We start from the raw sequence: 16,516 nt of genomic DNA, 5'->3' as shown, positions 1-16,516 counted from the left end.
TTGACAGCTCCATTTTGTGATGGTTCCCTGTAGGAGCCTCACCAGCTCCTTCACCTTGCAGGGTCCTAAACAGGAGCATTACTGGGGAGAAGGGTATCTCTGAAAGCCTCTTTTCCTTTGAGGAGTTTCAAACCCCTCTTCTCTCCCTCTCTTCCAAGCTCTCTGCTATCCTGAACATCACCAAGTGGTGGCTTCCTGGGCCTCTCTGGTATTTTCATCTTTCATTTCCCCTTCTCACTGTTCTCATCCTGCTCTCGTTGACCCCAATGAGTCTCCACGTTCTCCCAGCGTGGCCGTGGCACATCCCCTTGGTCACTGCTTGCTCCTCCAGCACTGCACAAGCCCTTCTGTCTGCACTGCTTTAAGAGATGCTTATTGGTGTGGTACAAACGTCCTTTTCCACGATAGGTTTAATTCCTGCCACGCTTCTTCACATTGTCCTAAGAGACAGGCACATTTCTAGAGACCTTCTGGTTTCTGGCAGCTCGGTGTGCAAGGCAGAGCTTGAAATCCCCCAGCATTAAGGACATCCCAGGGGATGCTGATAAAAGGCTGCTAATAAATCCAAGCCCTTCATTATCCTCTTTCAAAGGTGCATGAGTAATTACAGTGACTCTAATCAGGATGGAAATCATTGCATCGTAGACAAAGTTTTCTATAAATCCACATCTGAAGGGCAAAATGCCTCTGAACTGTTCAATAAAAGAAGGAACTGTGCTTTCCTCCCAAATCAAAGCGTTTGGGGACGGAGCTGACTTACCCTGCACAGCAGCTCGGGGCGTGTGCGTGCCTGCGTGCGTGTGTGTGTGTGTTCATCACCCCCAGCATCCTTCACCCTCTCCTTACCTCCTTGCAGGTGACGCTGCACACGGGGCTGCCTGTCCCCGAGTTCTACGCCTCGCGCTCGGCCATGCAGTGAGGATGCTGTGCTGTGCCACGAGGCGGCACCGGCAACGGGGGCGGCCAGAAGGGAAAAGGAGGAAGCCAGCTTTGGCAGTCTTCGTTCTCCACCCACCAGCGCTGTCCTGTGTGTGTACGCTTCGCTGTTTAGCTCTTTTTGGCTGATGAAGTACCTAGGTAGCCCGAGATGTTCCTGTGTCTGCTTTTAGGTTCGGTTTTACCCATTTGAGTTGGGGCTTGGGGTTGTGATGAGAGCTTCCCTTCCCGTTGCAGCTGGCAGAGCTGCGTGGCCGGGCTGTGCCCCCCAGGAAAGCTTTCGCCCCCTCCAGCCCCATTCCTTTGCAGGATATTTCTTTCCCCGTGGCCTTTCTTGCAGAGCACCTCTGCCACGTGCCGGGGTCAGCCCTGGATTGCTGCCGGTCCCCCCCCTAGCAGCACCCAGGGGTGACACTGCATGGCTGGGCTTACAGCACAGCCGGCTGCTGGAGCAGGGCTGCATTGTTGCCAGGGTCAGCCCCAGGCTCACGCAGAGCGGTGAGCAAAACCAGGCCCAGCAGGGGCAGGAGTTGGGGCAGATCCAGCACCGAGCTCCCCACAAAGCGGCGTCACAGCCACAGGCCGTGCAGCTCCTCTTTATTTTTGTAGAGTTGCTGTATCCTAGCCTTAAATACTGCCCGATAGCATCCTTCCCTTAGCAGGGAGACTCGCTCAGCAGCGAGGTTCTGACGGGGAGCCCGGGGACGGGCAGCACGGAGAGCTGACCCGCCCTCAGGAACCCGTGCCCGCACACGCTCCCACCCGAGGGCCATGCATGCGCTCGTCCCCACGCTTTGCTTTGCGGTCCTTCGCCGTCCCCGTCCCAGCGGTGGTGCTCCCGTGCCATCAGAAAGCTGTGGCTCGTCGCCCGCCCGGTCCGGCAGAACGACTGTACATAGGTCACCCCCCCTCCCCACCGCCCTCTTAGCCCTTTCCTTCCCCTTGTTGCTCTAGTACGACATTCACCTAATTTATTGACTGGGTGCTATCTTGTTCATTACACCGACGAGTTCCTCCGCTGCAGGAGAGCTGCGTTGCGGGACAACACCGAGCAGCTCTTCACTTACTGCCCGATGGGCCCCGTGGCCGGGTCATGGGGTGCCTCCCTCAGCCGTTCTCCCCCCTTCTTTAGGATGTTCATGGTGCTTATTAGACTCCTCATGGTCGTACGGTGTCGTCCCCACTGCCCCGCGATGATAGCTGCCTGCAGCTGCTCTGCTACAGACAAGTGTCACGGTTGCTGTTCTAATAAAGGACTTTTATCAGAGAAAAGCTGAGCTTCCCCGAGCGTCTCTGCGCCGCCGCAGCCCCTTCAGCATCAGTGGGGTTTTCATGGTACCGTGGTATCACTATGGCTGGGAAAGAGGTCACCGCGGCCACCGGTGGCATTTCGTAGGGTGGGGGAAGAGGAGAGCCGCAAAGGACGCACAGCCAACACGGACGGGGAGGGGGTGAGGGAGATCGGGTTGTAGGGTGGGGAGTCCCAGGTGAATGGGAGGCAGAGGAGAGGGGGGTGAAGGGCATTGGGTGCACAAAGCGGAGGCTAAGGGGAGGGGAGAGCGGGAGGGGCAGGGCTCCCGGCTCCCCTCCCTCCGGGGGCGGCCCGGGCAGAGCTCAGCCCCCGGGCGGTGCCACCGCGCTCCGAGGCGGAACCCCGCGGCCGTCCCCGCTCCGCTCCGCTTTCCCCGCGGCGATGTCGCGGCCGCTGTCGGATCAGGAGCGGCGGAAGCAGATCAGCATCCGCGGCATCGTGGGAGCCGAGAACGTGGCCGAGCTGAAGCGGGGCTTCAACCGGCACCTGCACTTCACGCTGGTCAAGGACCGCAACGTGGCCACCCCACGCGATTACTACTTCGCGTTGGCCCACACCGTGCGGGACCACCTGGTGGGACGCTGGATCCGCACGCAGCAGTATTACTACGAGAGGGACCCCAAGGTGGGTTCCCTGGGGAGATGGGGGGGGAGGGGAGGTGCACGGAGAGCTCTGGGCGATGCTGTTCAACTTTGCAAAGTGTCCCGAGTGGACTTTACCGGGCGAGGCCGCTGCCCTTTGCTTTGCAAAGCAAACAGAGCGGTCTGGAGGCCGAGCATGGGAACGGCAGTGCCGTCCCCTATGGGAACGGCGTTGTCTCTTTTAGGAATGGCGATGTTGTCCTCTGTGGGAGTGGCGTTGACCCGCGTGGGAGCGGCGGCGGTGTTGTCCCGGCCCGGGCGTGGGTGCGCCCCGGGGAACGCTGCGCTCCGGTGTAGGGCGGATTGGGTTTGCAGAGCAAATGGGGCTGAAAGGAGACAGCGGGCAGAGCTCGTTCTGCAGCACCTGGGGCCTAAGGGGGAGCGGTGCCGGCGGTTTGCACCGGGCTGCGCTGGGGATTAAGCTCTAATCCCCTCCCGCCACCTGCACGGTGCTGTCGGCTCCAATTTATCCCAATTTATTTATTACTGGGAGCTGGAACCCCACTGCTGTGGGTCTCCAAATGCAGACCCCCCCCCTTTTCCCCCAGGTGCCACCTGCCCAGCACTGATCCCTTTGGGCAGAGTGTGCAGGCAGTGCTTCTGCAGCCCCAATCCTCCCTAAACCCATCTCTGCTGACACTGTAGGATGGCATTGCCCAGGGAAGTGGGAATCCCTTGGTTCTGCTTTGCCACTTTGCAGTGTCAAGCGATATTAGGAAATGTGTCCTCTTTGATTTTAAACTTTGTACCGAGGTGACCCTCCCAGCCAAACAAACCTTCTGTGCCCTCCTTGAAAATGTCCCAGGGGCCAAAATGGGGTGAGGGCTATGGATCCCCCCCCTTCCCCACCCAGACCCCTAAAATCCCCACTGCAAAGTGTGCTGAGAGGTGGGGATTCCCCCTTGGAGCTGTGCTCTGGGAGCAGCAGTGGGGTTGGCTGAGTGCTGAGCGGGACTGCATCCCTCCTGCAGAGGATCTATTACCTCTCCCTGGAGTTCTACATGGGGCGGACGCTGCAGAACACCATGATCAACCTGGGGCTGCAGAACGCCTGTGACGAGGCCGTGTACCAGGTGAGCACTGTGCTCTGGGCCTTGTGGCACAGCCGTGACCCTTGGGTGATGCTTGGGCTGATGGAGGGATTGGTTGGTTGGTTTTTCCTCTCCTCCCACCCCCGTGCGTGGCAGTCACCACTCAGTGGGAGCAGTTGCACAACAGCAGGAGCAGCTTTTGAACGAATGACATTCAAAGGGAGAGCCATTTATTCGTAGGGCTTTTTCTGAAGCTGTTAAAATAAAACATTTGGCTTCACATGCTTTGGTTTGAATGTGTATAGGGGTGCTTTGGGCAGCTCAGTGCAATGCAACGAGGGGCTGGTGCTGCAGGACCTGCGGGGGGCTCTGGGCTGGGGAGGAGCTGGCAAACCCATTGGTTGGTTGGTAGGTTTGTTGTTTTTTTGGAGAAGTGGGAGCTGGTGGCTCTGCTGAGTTCCTGCTGAGCTGCCCCGGGAGCTTTGCATAAGCAAAACCTCTTCCTCAACAGCACTGCAGGCTGAAAGCTGGAGATGTGTTTGTAGGGGTGTTGTGTCCATGTTGTAGGGTGGTGCCACCTGTAAGCTTGTTCACAACAAGGGAAAGGATGTGGTTTTCCCATGTAGTGGCCCAAAGCACTGGGGATGGACCCTACCCCCCCCCCCAAGTCATGTTCCCATGTCCCAGCAGTGGGAATAGCACTTGGTCCCATTGCCTCCTCCTTGTCCCCAGCTCGGGTTGGACATAGAAGAGCTGGAGGAGATTGAGGAGGATGCTGGGCTCGGTAACGGTGGGCTTGGCCGGCTCGCAGGTGAGCAGACCCCCAGAAGGTGTTGTTCCCAGGGTGGGGGCAAGGCCTGTGTGCAGGATGTGTGACCTGGGGCTTCTTGCTCCTTCCTGTCCCTGGCAGCCTGCTTCCTCGACTCGATGGCGACGCTGGGGTTGGCAGCCTATGGCTATGGCATCCACTACGAGTATGGCATCTTCAACCAGAAGATCCGCAACGGGTGGCAGGTACAGTGGGAGCCCCAGGCCATGCACGGGGCCCTGGGCAGCCTGAGCTGGTGGGGGGCAGCCAGCCCACGGCAGGGCTGGTGCTGGGAGTGCTGTGAGTCCGTGACTCCCCCACGCAGGTGGAGGAGGCTGACGACTGGCTGCGGCACGGCAACCCCTGGGAGAAGGCCCGGCCCGAGTACATGCTGCCCGTGCACTTCTATGGCCATGTGGAACACACTGACAACGGCACCAAATGGGTGGACACTCAGGTATGGGGGCACGGGCAGCACGGACCTTGGGGAAACTTTGTGGTCAAAGCATATCCCCATCCCTGTCATCACTGCAAGGGTGGATGCAGCCCTGAGCTCCCTCCTGTGGAGGTGGTTGGGAGGGTTCCAGCAGGGCACAGGGACGTGGTGCCTGCAGTCTACTCAGCCTTGCCCATGCTCCAGGTGGTGCTGGCACTGCCCTACGATACTCCTGTGCCCGGGTACATGAACAACACCGTCAACACCATGCGCCTGTGGTCGGCTCGGGCTCCCAATGACTTCAACCTGCGGGACTGTAAGTGAGGGCCAGCAGGGTCTAGGTATGATGGGATACAGCGAGGTCAATCTGAGCCTACCCCCCTGCATCTCCACAGTCAACGTTGGGGACTACATCCAGGCCGTGCTGGACAGGAACCTGGCTGAGAACATCTCCCGCGTCCTCTATCCCAACGACAACGTAAGTCAGGTGTCATCACTGTGCATGATGAGAGGCGCAGGGGTGTGATGCGATGCCATGTGAGCCCTTCCCATGTGTGCCTGGTGCCCATCCCACTCCTCTCACTGGCAGTTCTTCGAGGGGAAGGAGCTGCGCCTGAAGCAGGAGTACTTTGTTGTGGCCGCCACCCTCCAGGACATCATCCGCCGCTTCAAAGCATCCAAATTTGGGAGCACAGAAAATGTCCGCACCGTGTTTGACTCCTTCCCAGACCAGGTACGGAGTGGGGTTGCTCTGCTGTGTGCCTCCAGCCCAGCACTCCACCTCCCTGCTGTATGCTAAGGTTATCGTGATGGAAAGAGATTATCAAAATAAAGGAAAGGGCTCAGCCATGTCCTAGGTTCACAGTAAGAAACCTCAAAGGAGCAATCTCCAGAAAGAGATCCTTTCCCAGTGGTGGTCAGCCCTTACATGGGGTCTGGGAGAGGTGGAGCCAGACTCCGCTCCTTCTGATCACACAGGTGCATTGCCTTCAGCTGTGTTCCCATGGCTGATTCAGTGCTCACCTCAGGTGATCCATCAGTGGTTCAGGCTGTGATTCAGCAGTTCCTGTATACCCACACTCTGGTGCAGTTTGGTGAACTTAACCACCGGGCTGGTGTGGGTGATGGGTGCCCGTGTCCCCACAGGTTGCCATCCAGCTGAATGACACACACCCTGCCATGGCCATCCCTGAGCTGATGAGGATTTTTGTGGACATTGAGAAAATGCCCTGGAGCAAGGTTGGGGGATGTGGCTCAGCTCTCCATGTCTGGGCAACGGGTGCTGCTCCCCTTCCCTTTGTGTAGGGACCGTGTGCTCGTTAATAGGATGGTGGGATCAGAGTGTGTCCCTAAGTTGTGCTGGGGAGGGTCAGTTTGGGGAGTGGGGAAAAATTTCTTCTCTATAAGAGCAGTGCTGCTCTAGCACAGCTTCCCAGGGGGCAATGGGCATGTCCCTGGAGGTGTCCAAGGACCACGGAGATGGGGCACCAAGGGATGTGGTTGGTGGGCACGGTGGGGATGGGCTGGGGGATCTTGGAGGGCTTTTCCAACCTCATCTTTTTCAACCTATGCTTGTAATTAAGCAGCACGTGGGAGTGGGGGGGGGGGGGTTTACACTTGCAGCTCAGGAACATTCCCACTGTTGGAAGATCACCAGTGGGCACTGGGGAGGAATGAGCCTGTGCTGCACACCCGAACTGTGCTGGGGCCATGGTTCTGGGCCTAGGACTACACACAGGTGTTCACACTCTGCCGGGTGCCCCAGGGCTGCCCCTATGTTGCTCTCCTGCCTGCAGGCCTGGGACATCACCAAGAGGACGTTTGCCTACACAAACCACACTGTGCTGCCCGAAGCCCTGGAGCGCTGGCCAGTGGACCTGGTGGAGAAGCTGCTCCCCAGACACCTGCAGATCATCTATGAGATCAACCAGAAGCACCTGGATGTGAGTGGGCTGGGGGCTCTGGGTGGTGGGGCTGGTGTGAATCGCTCTATGGGGATGGTGCACGACCTGCACTATCTGGTTGGTGGCTGGGTGGTTCTGCAGCTCTTTGGGGAGGCTGGTGCCTAGGAACTGGGTGAAGCAATGCGAAGCCCTTCCTGCTGGCAGAGGGGTTGCCCAGAGAGGTTGTGGGGTCTCCTTGGAGACCTTCATAGGGCTGAGCACCAGCTCTGAGTGTCCCTGCTGGAGCAGGAATTGCTGTGGTCCCCTCCTTGGGTGGTGGTCCTTTGGGTTGGGTGCTCACCCCCTCCCGGCCGCCCCTCACAGCACATCGCGTCCCTCTTCCCCAACGATGTGGAGCGGCTGCGGAGGATGTCCCTGATAGAGGAGGGAGGCACCAAGAGGATCAACATGGCTCACCTCTGCATCGTTGGCTCCCACGCTGTCAACGGAGTGGCCAAGATCCACTCCGAGATCATCAAGTCTGAAGTGTAAGGGCAGGCGGGATGCAGTGGGGGATCCCCCCAAAGGCACAGAGCTGATGCTGCCCCCCATCCCCTCCTTGCCCTTGCAGCTTCAGGGATTTTGCAGAGCTGGAGCCAGACAAATTTCAGAACAAGACCAACGGCATCACCCCGCGGCGCTGGCTGCTGCTCTGCAACCCAGGGCTGGCTGAGCTCATCGCAGAGGTACGGGCTTCTCCTCACACAGCTCCCAGCCCTGGGGGTCATCATACAGACACAGAATGGCTTGGGTTGGAAGGGACCTCAAGGATCACAGAGTTCCAGCCCTGAGCTGGGTGTGAGCCAGCAGCGTGCCCTTGCTTGGAGGTGCCTTCCAATCCAACCTATTCTCTGAAGGCCCGCGTGGCCGCACACCGTTGCTGCTCTGCAATCAGCACACGGCTCTGCTCCTCTTGCAGAAAATAGGGGAGGACTATGTGAAGGACCTGGGCCAGCTGGCGAAGCTGCACGACTTTGTGGATGATGACCTGTTCATCAGGGAGGTCGCCAAAGTGAAGCAGGTGAGCAGCACTGATAAAGGGGAGCACGGCTCTTTTGGGCATGGATTTGGGGGGCAAGAGGCTGATGCTCGTCCTGTCCTCGGCCAGGAGAACAAGCTGAAGTTTGCACTGTACCTGGAGAAGGAGTATGAGGTGAAGATCAACCCCTCCTCCATGTTTGACGTGCACGTGAAGAGGATCCACGAATACAAGCGGCAGCTGATGAACTGCCTGCACATCATCACCATGTACAACCGTAAGGCCCCGTGGGGACGGGCAGGGGAGGGGTGGGAGCTGGCACACAGCTGACATCAGTGCTGCCCTCCCCTCCAGGCATCAAGAGGGACCCTGCGAAGCTCTTCGTCCCTAGGACGGTGATCATTGGGGGCAAGGTAATGTGTGTTTGGGGGAAGCCCTTGGGATGCCCTATAAGGGAGGTCCTGGCACTCTGAGCTCACCATGGCTCTGTCTCTAGGCTGCCCCAGGGTATCACATGGCCAAGATGATCATCAAGCTCATCAACGCCGTGGCCCAGGTGGTCAACAACGACCCCATGGTGGGGAGCAAGCTGAAGGTCATCTTCCTGGAGAACTACAGGGTCTCTCTGGCAGAGAAGGGTAGGCTTTGTAGGGGAACAGCAGCCCTGTGACTGCTTGTTGGCCCATGTCCTTCAGCATGACCTTGGAGAGCCCCTTGCCATGTGCTCTGTTGGCAGTGATCCCCGCCACCGACCTGTCGGAGCAGATCTCCACGGCAGGCACCGAGGCGTCGGGCACAGGGAACATGAAGTTCATGCTGAATGGGGCCCTGACCATTGGCACCATGGATGGAGCCAACGTGGAGATGGCTGAGGAGGCCGGAGAGGAAAACCTCTTCATCTTCGGCATGAGGGTGGAGGACGTGGCAGAGCTGGACAAGAATGGGTAGGGATGGGGATGTGGTGGGCACGTGGTGGGCAGCAGGATCAGCACGGGCTCATGATCTTTGCCCCCCAGCTACAACGCCCAGCAGTACTACGACCGGCTCCCCGAGCTGAAGCAAGCTGTTGACCAAATCCAGAACGGCTTCTTCTCCTTGAATGAGCCAGACCTCTTCAGGGACGTGGTCAACATGCTCTTCCATCATGACCGGTGAGGTTCATGGCTGGGATGCCACCCATCCCTGGGCTCCAGCTCCACATCAGAATCATTCGGGTTGGAGAAGACCTCTGAGATCCCCAAGCCCCACGCCCACTGCCCACATCCCTCAGTGCCACATGTCCTCAGCTCTGGAACACCCCCAGGGATGGTGACCCCACCACTCCTGGGCAGCTGTGCCAGAGCTCAACTGCTCTTTCAGAGAAGAAATTGTTCTTAATATCCAACCTGAACCTCCCCCTGGTGCAACTTGAGGCCATTAACTCTTGTCCTAAAGGAGACCATATGCCCACACAGAGCAGTCCCACACCCACTGCCTGATAATAACCCATTTCCTGAGCCAGCTGCTGTGCGCAGGGAAAAGCAATCTGTGTACCCCTGGTACAAAAGGCTCTCTGTCCATGGCCCTTCAGGTGGGCTATGTTAAACCCACACTGAAACTGGAATGCACAGCCCTTGCCAGAGGATGGATGCTTTCAGGTTTCTGAAGGGCTTTTCTAGCGGGCTGTGATTCAGTAGGGGCTGGGGAACCCATATGAGCGCCCTGTTCCTCCCTGCCAGCCCTGCTCCCACTCTGCTCTCCTTAACTCCTCAATTCTCTGCCTCAGGTTTAAAGTCTTCGCAGATTACGAGGCTTATGTCAAGTGCCAGGAGAAAGTCAGCGAGCTGTACCTGGTGAGCACAGGAGGGGACAGGGAGGCTGTCTGCTGTGGGATTCCCCAAAACAGCACTGCACAGTGCAGGTGGGCATCCACAGAGATAGCAATAGCCCTCCCTCCATCCCCTCTTTCCTCTCTCAGAACTCCAAGGCGTGGACCAAGATGGTCATCAGGAACATCGCCGCTGCAGGCAAGTTCTCCAGCGACCGCACCATCAAGGAGTACGCGCGGGACATCTGGCACGTGGAGCCCTCCGACGTGAAGATCCCACCGCCCAACGAGCCGCGGGAGGGGGCCGAGGACAGGACCCCCAACGGCACGGCAGCGCGGGCATAGCGAGGCAGAGGACAGGGGAGGAGCATAGGGCTGAATGCGAAACCGTTGCGACCCGCTGCTTGCGGTAGGGGCTAAAACTAGAAGTGCCATGCGGAGATGGAGTGGGGGTTGGTGGAGGAGGAATGAGGAACCGGGCTCGCTCGCTGCAAAGCTAATTGCTGAAAGTGCTGGGGATGTGTGGGGGAGGGGGTGTTTGCAGGGCACCTTTGCCCTGCTTGCGGTCCCCACTTGATCCCTCTGTCCCTGCAGCCCTATCTCCATCCCCCGAGCACCCCGCAGCAGTGGGAGGACGAGCACGGGTCTCAGTGTTTATTATATACAGCAGTAGTAGGGTCAGTGCCACGGTGGGATCCCGGTGCGGTGCAAGGGCAGTGCTTATGGGCGCTGCAGGCAGCAGCTGGCATCACTTCATGTTCAAGAAGTCTCTGCAACACGATGCAATAAACCTCACGCTGTGTCACTCACCCCAGCTGCTCATTTCTTACCCCAAGGGGGCTGTCCCTGTGTCACCACCCCCCATCCCCTCATCACTGGGGTGCTGATGAGCTCGGAGCAGTGAGAAGCGATGGGGGCTCAGTAAATACGTGCCGGTGAATGCCATGGGGTGGGATGGGATGATTCACTGTGGGGCTGGGAAGGAGCACGGGCAAGGGTTATCCTGTGCCCCATGTTTGTGAAGAGCAACACTTACTTCACCAGGGTGGGCAGCTCCGGGTTGGATGAGATGTGGTCATGGCCCAGCCCCAGCTTCTCAGGGAAGGTGATGAGTTTCACCTTGCTCTTGTCCTTATAGGCACTGTGCGCGGTCTCAAAGACCTGCAGGGGGGTAGGAGCAGGGTCAGTGGAACAGGACTCCAGTGGGGTCCCAATCCCCCTTCCTCCTCGTTAGCCCCCAGGGCAGGTGACCCACCTGGCGTCCCAGCTGCGGGGGCAGCACGGTGTCGTCCTCTGCATGCAGGATGAGCAGGGGGCAGGCCAGCACCTTCACACTGTGGGTGGGGGTCAGCATGGGGCTGCAGGAGCCTCTCCTGCCCCACTAACACCCCTAACGTGACCCTAGCCCCCCCCCAGTCTTTGGGGGCCACCCTTTGTGTCCAGGGCTGCTGCTTAGTGTGCTCACTCCAGGACTGAGCACCTGATAATGTAATAATAATAATAACAATAACCCAAAACGCCTTTCAGGGATGCTCTGACTGGAAAAGCACCCACAGACCATGCAGCTTTAGCAAAGGTGTCCATGAAGGCCAAGCCAAGAGGACCCCATCACCACGGTGCCATGTGGGTAGCTTTCAAGTACATCATGCTCAAAGCCAATAAAACGAGTGGTGATGCGTGGCACAGGCAGTGCAGGGAGGTGGAGTCACCATCCCTCCAGGGGTTCAGAAGCTGTGGGGATGTGGCACTGAGGGAAATGGTCGGGGGCACAGTGGGGATGGGCTGAGGTTGGGGATCTCAAAGGTCTTCTCCTAAGGGATTTGATTTAGTTCAGTGGGTAGGGATGGTGATAGGAGGATGGTTGGACTAGATGATCTTGTAGGTCCTTTCCAACCTAATGAACCTATGAACCTGAATGGTTCTGTGACCAGATGGTGGGCTTAGCTCGACACCAATGTTGTTATCTGACCTCATACAAATAAAAGCCACTTTTAAGGCATGACTAAGCTAAGCAAACACAACTGGGAGCACACCACGGTGTGGAACACCCCGCCCAGCTCCTGCCGTCCCCGTGCCCTCACCCCATCCCACTGGGCACTCACTTCTCATCATTGCAGAAGAACATGTTGGCCAGAGCCAAGGAGTCCAAGATGAGGTACTCAAAACCTGGGAACTGCCGATAAAGCTGCTCGGGAGAGAGCAGGGCACGCACTGAGTCACTGCCAGAGGGATGTGGTGCCATAGTGGAGGGACTGGTGCTCACCTTAGTGATGGGGATGTGGGCGGCCGCGTCGCGGATGTTGGTGTAAGGGGACTCCAGCACTACAGCGTCCACCTGGACCCCTGGGAGCAGCATGGGATAGGTGTCAGATGGGACATCCCCATCCCCAGGAGGATGGGGACAGACACTTGTCCCCACTTGATTCTCAAGGAGAGTGATGCAGCCTCCCTCCCCATAGTCTGGTGTCCAGAATGTGGTGTTACCTCGCTCCTCCTGCAGCTTTCTGGCCGCGTTCGTTGCGATCCTACAACAAAGGAGGTGGTAAATAAGGGGGGGGGGGAGCCCTACAGCATACACCCCCACCTAGCCCCACACCTACCCAGTCCCCATGGAGTGTCCCCAGAAGATGATGGAGCTGTTCCCACTGCGTGCCTTGACCCAGTCATACAGTGCCAGGACGTCGGTGGTGAAGCCACTCTCTGAGGGGTACCCACTGGAGTCCCCGTAGCCTGTGGGGACACGTTCCCATGTCACCACCCAGAGGGCACAGACCCCAGGATGAGGGGTGGGGGTGGCAGTACCTCTGTAGTCCAGAGCCAGGATGTGGAAGCCAGCAGCACCCATCAGCTGGTGGAAATGGCACAGCATTCGTGAAGGTGTCCCCGTGTCCCCTCCCACGTGCACAGGTCCCGGACCCCACTTACCTTCATGAACTGGATCCGGTGGCCTGCAGCCCTGGTGGGGAAAGAGAGAATAAAGCAAGAATAAAGCTCAGGCTGTCTTCCCCCTTTACCAGGATGGGGTCAGCTGTGGGGTCACGTTGAACAAGGGCCAGTTCTACATCTCTGGGAGCAAAAGAGGAGCACCCAGCTATCACCTGGGACAATGTCACCGTGTGCCCATTGGGTCGGGCAGCAATGGGTACTTGCCTGGTGCCCCCGTTACCGTGCAGGTAGATGATGATGGGGTGAGCATCTGCCAGAGCCTCCTCAAACCAGCGCTGCTCCCGACCTCGTGCCTCAGTCCCACTGCTGCCTGGCACCATGTGCCTGCAGGGACAGACACGGCTCATCCCCAACCCACAGCCACCAAAGGGAGGACAAGGAGCTCGGCCACCTCGCTCACCAGATGCCGACGGTGACGCCTGGCTCAGTGGGCAGGTAGAGGCTGATGGTGTTGTTCAGCAGCAGCTCCGGCTGCCGCAGGTCCACGAAGAATGGGAACGCCACTGTGGGACACAGCATGAGCCAGGGTTGGATGAGATGACCCCAAGTGGTCCCTTCCAACCTCAACCACTCCGTGACTCCGTGCTCCCTCTAAGCCAGCTGCTTTGGTGCATCACTCAGTTGGTCGGGTTGCGTTTGTTTTGGGTCTTGTTTTCTTTTTTTGATATAATTCCCCACCAAGACCATGGGAACCCATGGGAACACGGCCCTCAGCCACCTCTTGCCATAGGGACACATTATATACTCAGATGTGTTGCAACATCTGGCAACACACAGGGTCACTTGCAAAACACGGGAGAGCTGCTGTGAGCTCTGAAAGCATATCACCTGTGTTTTAGCCCCTCCACCCCAAAAACAAGGGCAGCCCCCAAAAACGTCAGCGCTCTGCATGTGGCTCCCTCGGTGCTGAGGCAACTCACTGAAGTTCAGGAAGACAAATTTGTTGAGGATGACGGGGAAGAGGCGGACGAGGAAGGGCACGGAGACGTAGATGAGGAGCAGCTGCAGGAGGACAGTGTGCAGCCGAGGGCACCAGCTCAGCCAGCCCCTGTGGGACACAGCACCCTCAGCATGGCCCCTTTGGACCCAAGTGTTTGCCCCAGGCCCCAGTGTTGGCTTTGTCCTCCCAAGACCAGGGCCTCATGCTGGGTTTGTTTTCTCCGTTGCTGATTTATGGCTGTGCTGCCCCAAAGTTTGGCTTTTGGGGATGGAGCAGAGCCCTCAGAGCTGTGATTCAGCGTCACCAAAGGCCACCACTGCAGGTCCCCTGCAGCCTCCCACGGGACATGAGTGGGCAGGAAGGACAGGGCACGTGCCAAGTGAGCCACCAACGCTGTGACAACGCCCAGAGGTGACAGAAGCGTCCCAGGGATGGGGACAAGGAAGGAGCAGGGAAAGCGCTCGGGGAGCCCCAGCGCTGCGGACAAACAACGCAAGGAGCAGATGAGGGACGCCATCAGCATGGGGCTGATGTTCCAACAGCTGCCTCATCTCACCCCAAAGCGCTGGGGACGCATCCACACTCTCCACAGCTGGTGCAGTTTTGAAACAAGCACCCAAGAGGGCTTCAAATGCCAAACAATGCAGCTTCCCAGTGTCATCGAGCCCTGTGCAGGGCCATGGGGCAACAGGCAGGGATTTGGGGCAGAGGTGTCTGTGTGCATCCAAGCAGAGCTCAGTGCTTCACTGGCACTGTGGGGTTGTGCTTGGGCAGATTTAGCACCGCAGCCTCAAGCAGCGCTGCAGGAAAGGGCTGCAAGGGGCAGCTCGAGGCGGCCTGCGGGCACTGGAGGGTGCAGAACCCTGCGCGCTGCACCAACGGCCCTCGCCATCATTAGGGCTAATTACCAGGTGCTGCACGCCCTCACCAAGTGCAGGGGCGAGCACTCACACCCTGCTTGCACAACATCCCGTAGGTGTGGCAGGTAGGGCCGGGGCGGGGGGCAGCGCACAGAGGGGTGGCACAGCCGTGGTGACGGGACACGGTGTGTGGAGGGATGACAAGGGGACGCGGTGTGGCACAGAGGACTTGAGGACGTAGCACGGGGTCGGGCGCAACGTGACACTAGGACGCGGCCATGGCACGGAGCTTGGCCAAAGAAAAGTGATGGCGGAGGTCAGGGTCACAAAGCTATGAGGACCCGGGGAGACAGGGTCACAGGGATCGGGGACACGCAGCGGGGTGGCTCTGCCATAGGGGCGCACGTGGCCCCACGCCCGTGGCACTGGGGTGTAGTGTTACGGCACGGGGCACGGCGGCGCTGCCTGGCCACGCAAAAACCCGAGACAGAGCCGGGGACCGGAGCCGGGGACCGGAGCCGGGTACTCACCGCCGGGGCCGGGCCTGGGCCGCGTTCCTGCCCGCCGTTTGCCACCTGCCATCGCCACTCGCACGTTCCGGAGCCGGCGGTACGCCGACCCGCCGCATCGCGCCTTCCGACTGCTGCCCCGCTGCTGGGCCACGCCTCCTCCGCTAAGCCACGCCCCTCCCGGCGCAACCTGCCAATCACAACCTCGCTACTCCCCGATGGTCCGCCCCCCAGGAGGGAAAACACGCCCCCTCAGCTAGGCCTCGCCAATCGCAGCGCGGCTCTTGCCGTAGAGCCACGCCCACGCTGGACGTCCCTGGGGAGCGGTGGAGCCTTTGCGGGGGGCGGGAGGGGAGGTGTGAGATAAGTCCTAAATAAAATAAAAACGCTAAAAGCCAACCGAACCAAAATGACAAGAAGTAAGAATAATTAAAAACAGTTAAAATAATAAAAAATAGGTAAGAGCCGAGACACGGAGCCGGGGCTGCGCGGGAATGCGCCGAGTCGGACGTAGGATGGCAGCACCGAGCTGCAGGCGGACGCCCGTCGCCATTGTTTCAGTACGAGAAGAAAGCCAAACTGTGTCCAAGCTTGGGCTCCATCTGTCCCCGACCTGTCTCCGCCCCGGCCGCAGGGCTCCCCTCGGCTGCTATCCCGCTGCTATTCGCCCCTCTCGCTCATGCTTTGCTGCCGTTGGGTGGGGGTTTAGGGTCTCCTGCCCAGCAGTGGGGCCGCACACGAGGCCCGGGCCGGATCCTGCCCGGCAGGCCTGGCTTCCCCCGGATTGCCGTTCTCTGTGCCTGAGTCACATGGGATGGCGTCGGCGAGCGGTGGTTTCCTTCCTGCGAGCTCACAGAGCTCGGCTGGGTGCTCAGAAATAGAGGCTGCGCAAGGATGGGAAAGGGGAAACACGTTGGGATGGCTTCTGATGGCAGCAAGCCCTAAAAGGGAGTGGGGGATTTGTGACCCCTAGCGCTGCCAAGCCTATGGGGTGGGCGAGGAGATGGGGAGGCAGGGACGTGAGGACATGGGATATGTAGACATGGGGCTGTGGGGATACGGGGATGTGGGAAAATAGGGATATGGGGATGTGAGGATGTAGGGATGGGTGACAAGGGACTTGAGAACGTGGGGGTTTTGGGACACGGGGATGTGGAAACGTGGTGACGTAGTGACACAGTGATGAGAACATGGGGACGGGAACACGGGGACTTGAGGATGCAGGGACACACAGGGATGTGGGCACTAGTGGGGATGTGGGGCTGTGGGAACATAGGGGTGTGGGACTGTAGTATGGACACAGGGACGTAGGAATGTGGGGACTTGGGGATGTAGGGACGTGGTGATATGGTAACACAGAGATGTGGG

At 58.9% G+C, this 16,516-nt stretch overlaps 3 protein-coding genes across 7 annotated transcripts in view; 2 read left to right on the top strand and 1 right to left on the bottom strand.

Annotated features, from left to right (window-relative positions):
• The window catches only part of TRIM9 (tripartite motif containing 9), a 29,626-nt gene extending 28,699 nt beyond the window's left edge, over window positions 1–927 (top strand). For all 5 annotated transcript variants that reach the window (XM_065748669.1, XM_065748645.1, XM_065748661.1 and 2 more), the window contains one exon: window positions 857–927. In XM_065748669.1, coding sequence (XP_065604741.1) covers window positions 857–919 — 63 coding nt within the window. In that variant the 3' untranslated portion in view covers window positions 920–927. The remainder of the gene's footprint in view (window positions 1–856) is intronic.
• A 1,661-nt stretch (window positions 928–2,588) lies between these two features.
• PYGL (glycogen phosphorylase L) lies at window positions 2,589–10,702 on the top strand. Its single transcript, XM_065748599.1, has 20 exons — window positions 2,589–2,872; window positions 3,861–3,962; window positions 4,653–4,731; window positions 4,831–4,934; window positions 5,054–5,185; window positions 5,369–5,480; window positions 5,560–5,642; window positions 5,754–5,897; window positions 6,311–6,403; window positions 6,961–7,107; window positions 7,432–7,595; window positions 7,679–7,793; window positions 8,027–8,128; window positions 8,216–8,363; window positions 8,441–8,499; window positions 8,583–8,724; window positions 8,823–9,030; window positions 9,103–9,237; window positions 9,852–9,918; window positions 10,044–10,702. The coding sequence occupies exons 1-20, from the start codon at window positions 2,630–2,632 to the stop codon at window positions 10,236–10,238; spliced, it is 2,574 nt and encodes an 857-aa protein (XP_065604671.1). The 5' UTR covers window positions 2,589–2,629; the 3' UTR covers window positions 10,239–10,702.
• Window positions 10,574–15,284, bottom strand: ABHD12B (abhydrolase domain containing 12B). The gene is made up of 13 exons (XM_065748787.1): window positions 15,170–15,284; window positions 13,760–13,887; window positions 13,240–13,342; window positions 13,044–13,163; window positions 12,819–12,849; window positions 12,696–12,741; window positions 12,494–12,623; window positions 12,378–12,418; window positions 12,157–12,236; window positions 11,996–12,078; window positions 11,149–11,227; window positions 10,930–11,054; window positions 10,574–10,663 (listed from the first exon to the last, which is right to left on the bottom strand). Exons 1-13 carry the CDS (start codon window positions 15,265–15,267, stop codon window positions 10,642–10,644), a joined length of 1,086 nt encoding a protein of 361 aa, XP_065604859.1. The 5' UTR covers window positions 15,268–15,284; the 3' UTR covers window positions 10,574–10,641.
• Window positions 15,285–16,516: the final 1,232 nt, after the last annotated feature.

The sequence above is a fragment of the Cyrtonyx montezumae genome, unplaced genomic scaffold (assembly GCF_038088225.1).
Source record: "Cyrtonyx montezumae isolate F1298 unplaced genomic scaffold, pur_monq_1.0 scaffold_10, whole genome shotgun sequence".
Classification (NCBI taxonomy): Eukaryota; Metazoa; Chordata; class Aves; order Galliformes; family Odontophoridae; genus Cyrtonyx; species Cyrtonyx montezumae.
This window is presented reverse-complemented; position numbering and strand designations above follow the sequence as displayed.

Coding starts and splice junctions, on each gene's coding strand:
- PYGL (XM_065748599.1), top strand. CDS start 2,630: ATGTCGCGGCCGCTGTCGGATCAGGAGCGGCGGAAGCAGATCAGCATC. Junction 2,873..3,860: donor ACTACGAGAGGGACCCCAAG/GTGGGTTCCCTG, acceptor TCCCTCCTGCAG/AGGATCTATTACCTCTCCCT. Junction 7,596..7,678: donor GAGATCATCAAGTCTGAAGT/GTAAGGGCAGGC, acceptor TTGCCCTTGCAG/CTTCAGGGATTTTGCAGAGC.
- ABHD12B (XM_065748787.1), bottom strand. CDS start 15,267: ATGCGGCGGGTCGGCGTACCGCCGGCTCCGGAACGTGCGAGTGGCGAT. Junction 12,419..12,493: donor GGACACTCCATGGGGACTGG/GTAGGTGTGGGG, acceptor CCTTTGTTGTAG/GATCGCAACGAACGCGGCCA. Junction 11,055..11,148: donor CCCCGCAGCTGGGACGCCAG/GTGGGTCACCTG, acceptor ACCCCCCTGCAG/GTCTTTGAGACCGCGCACAG.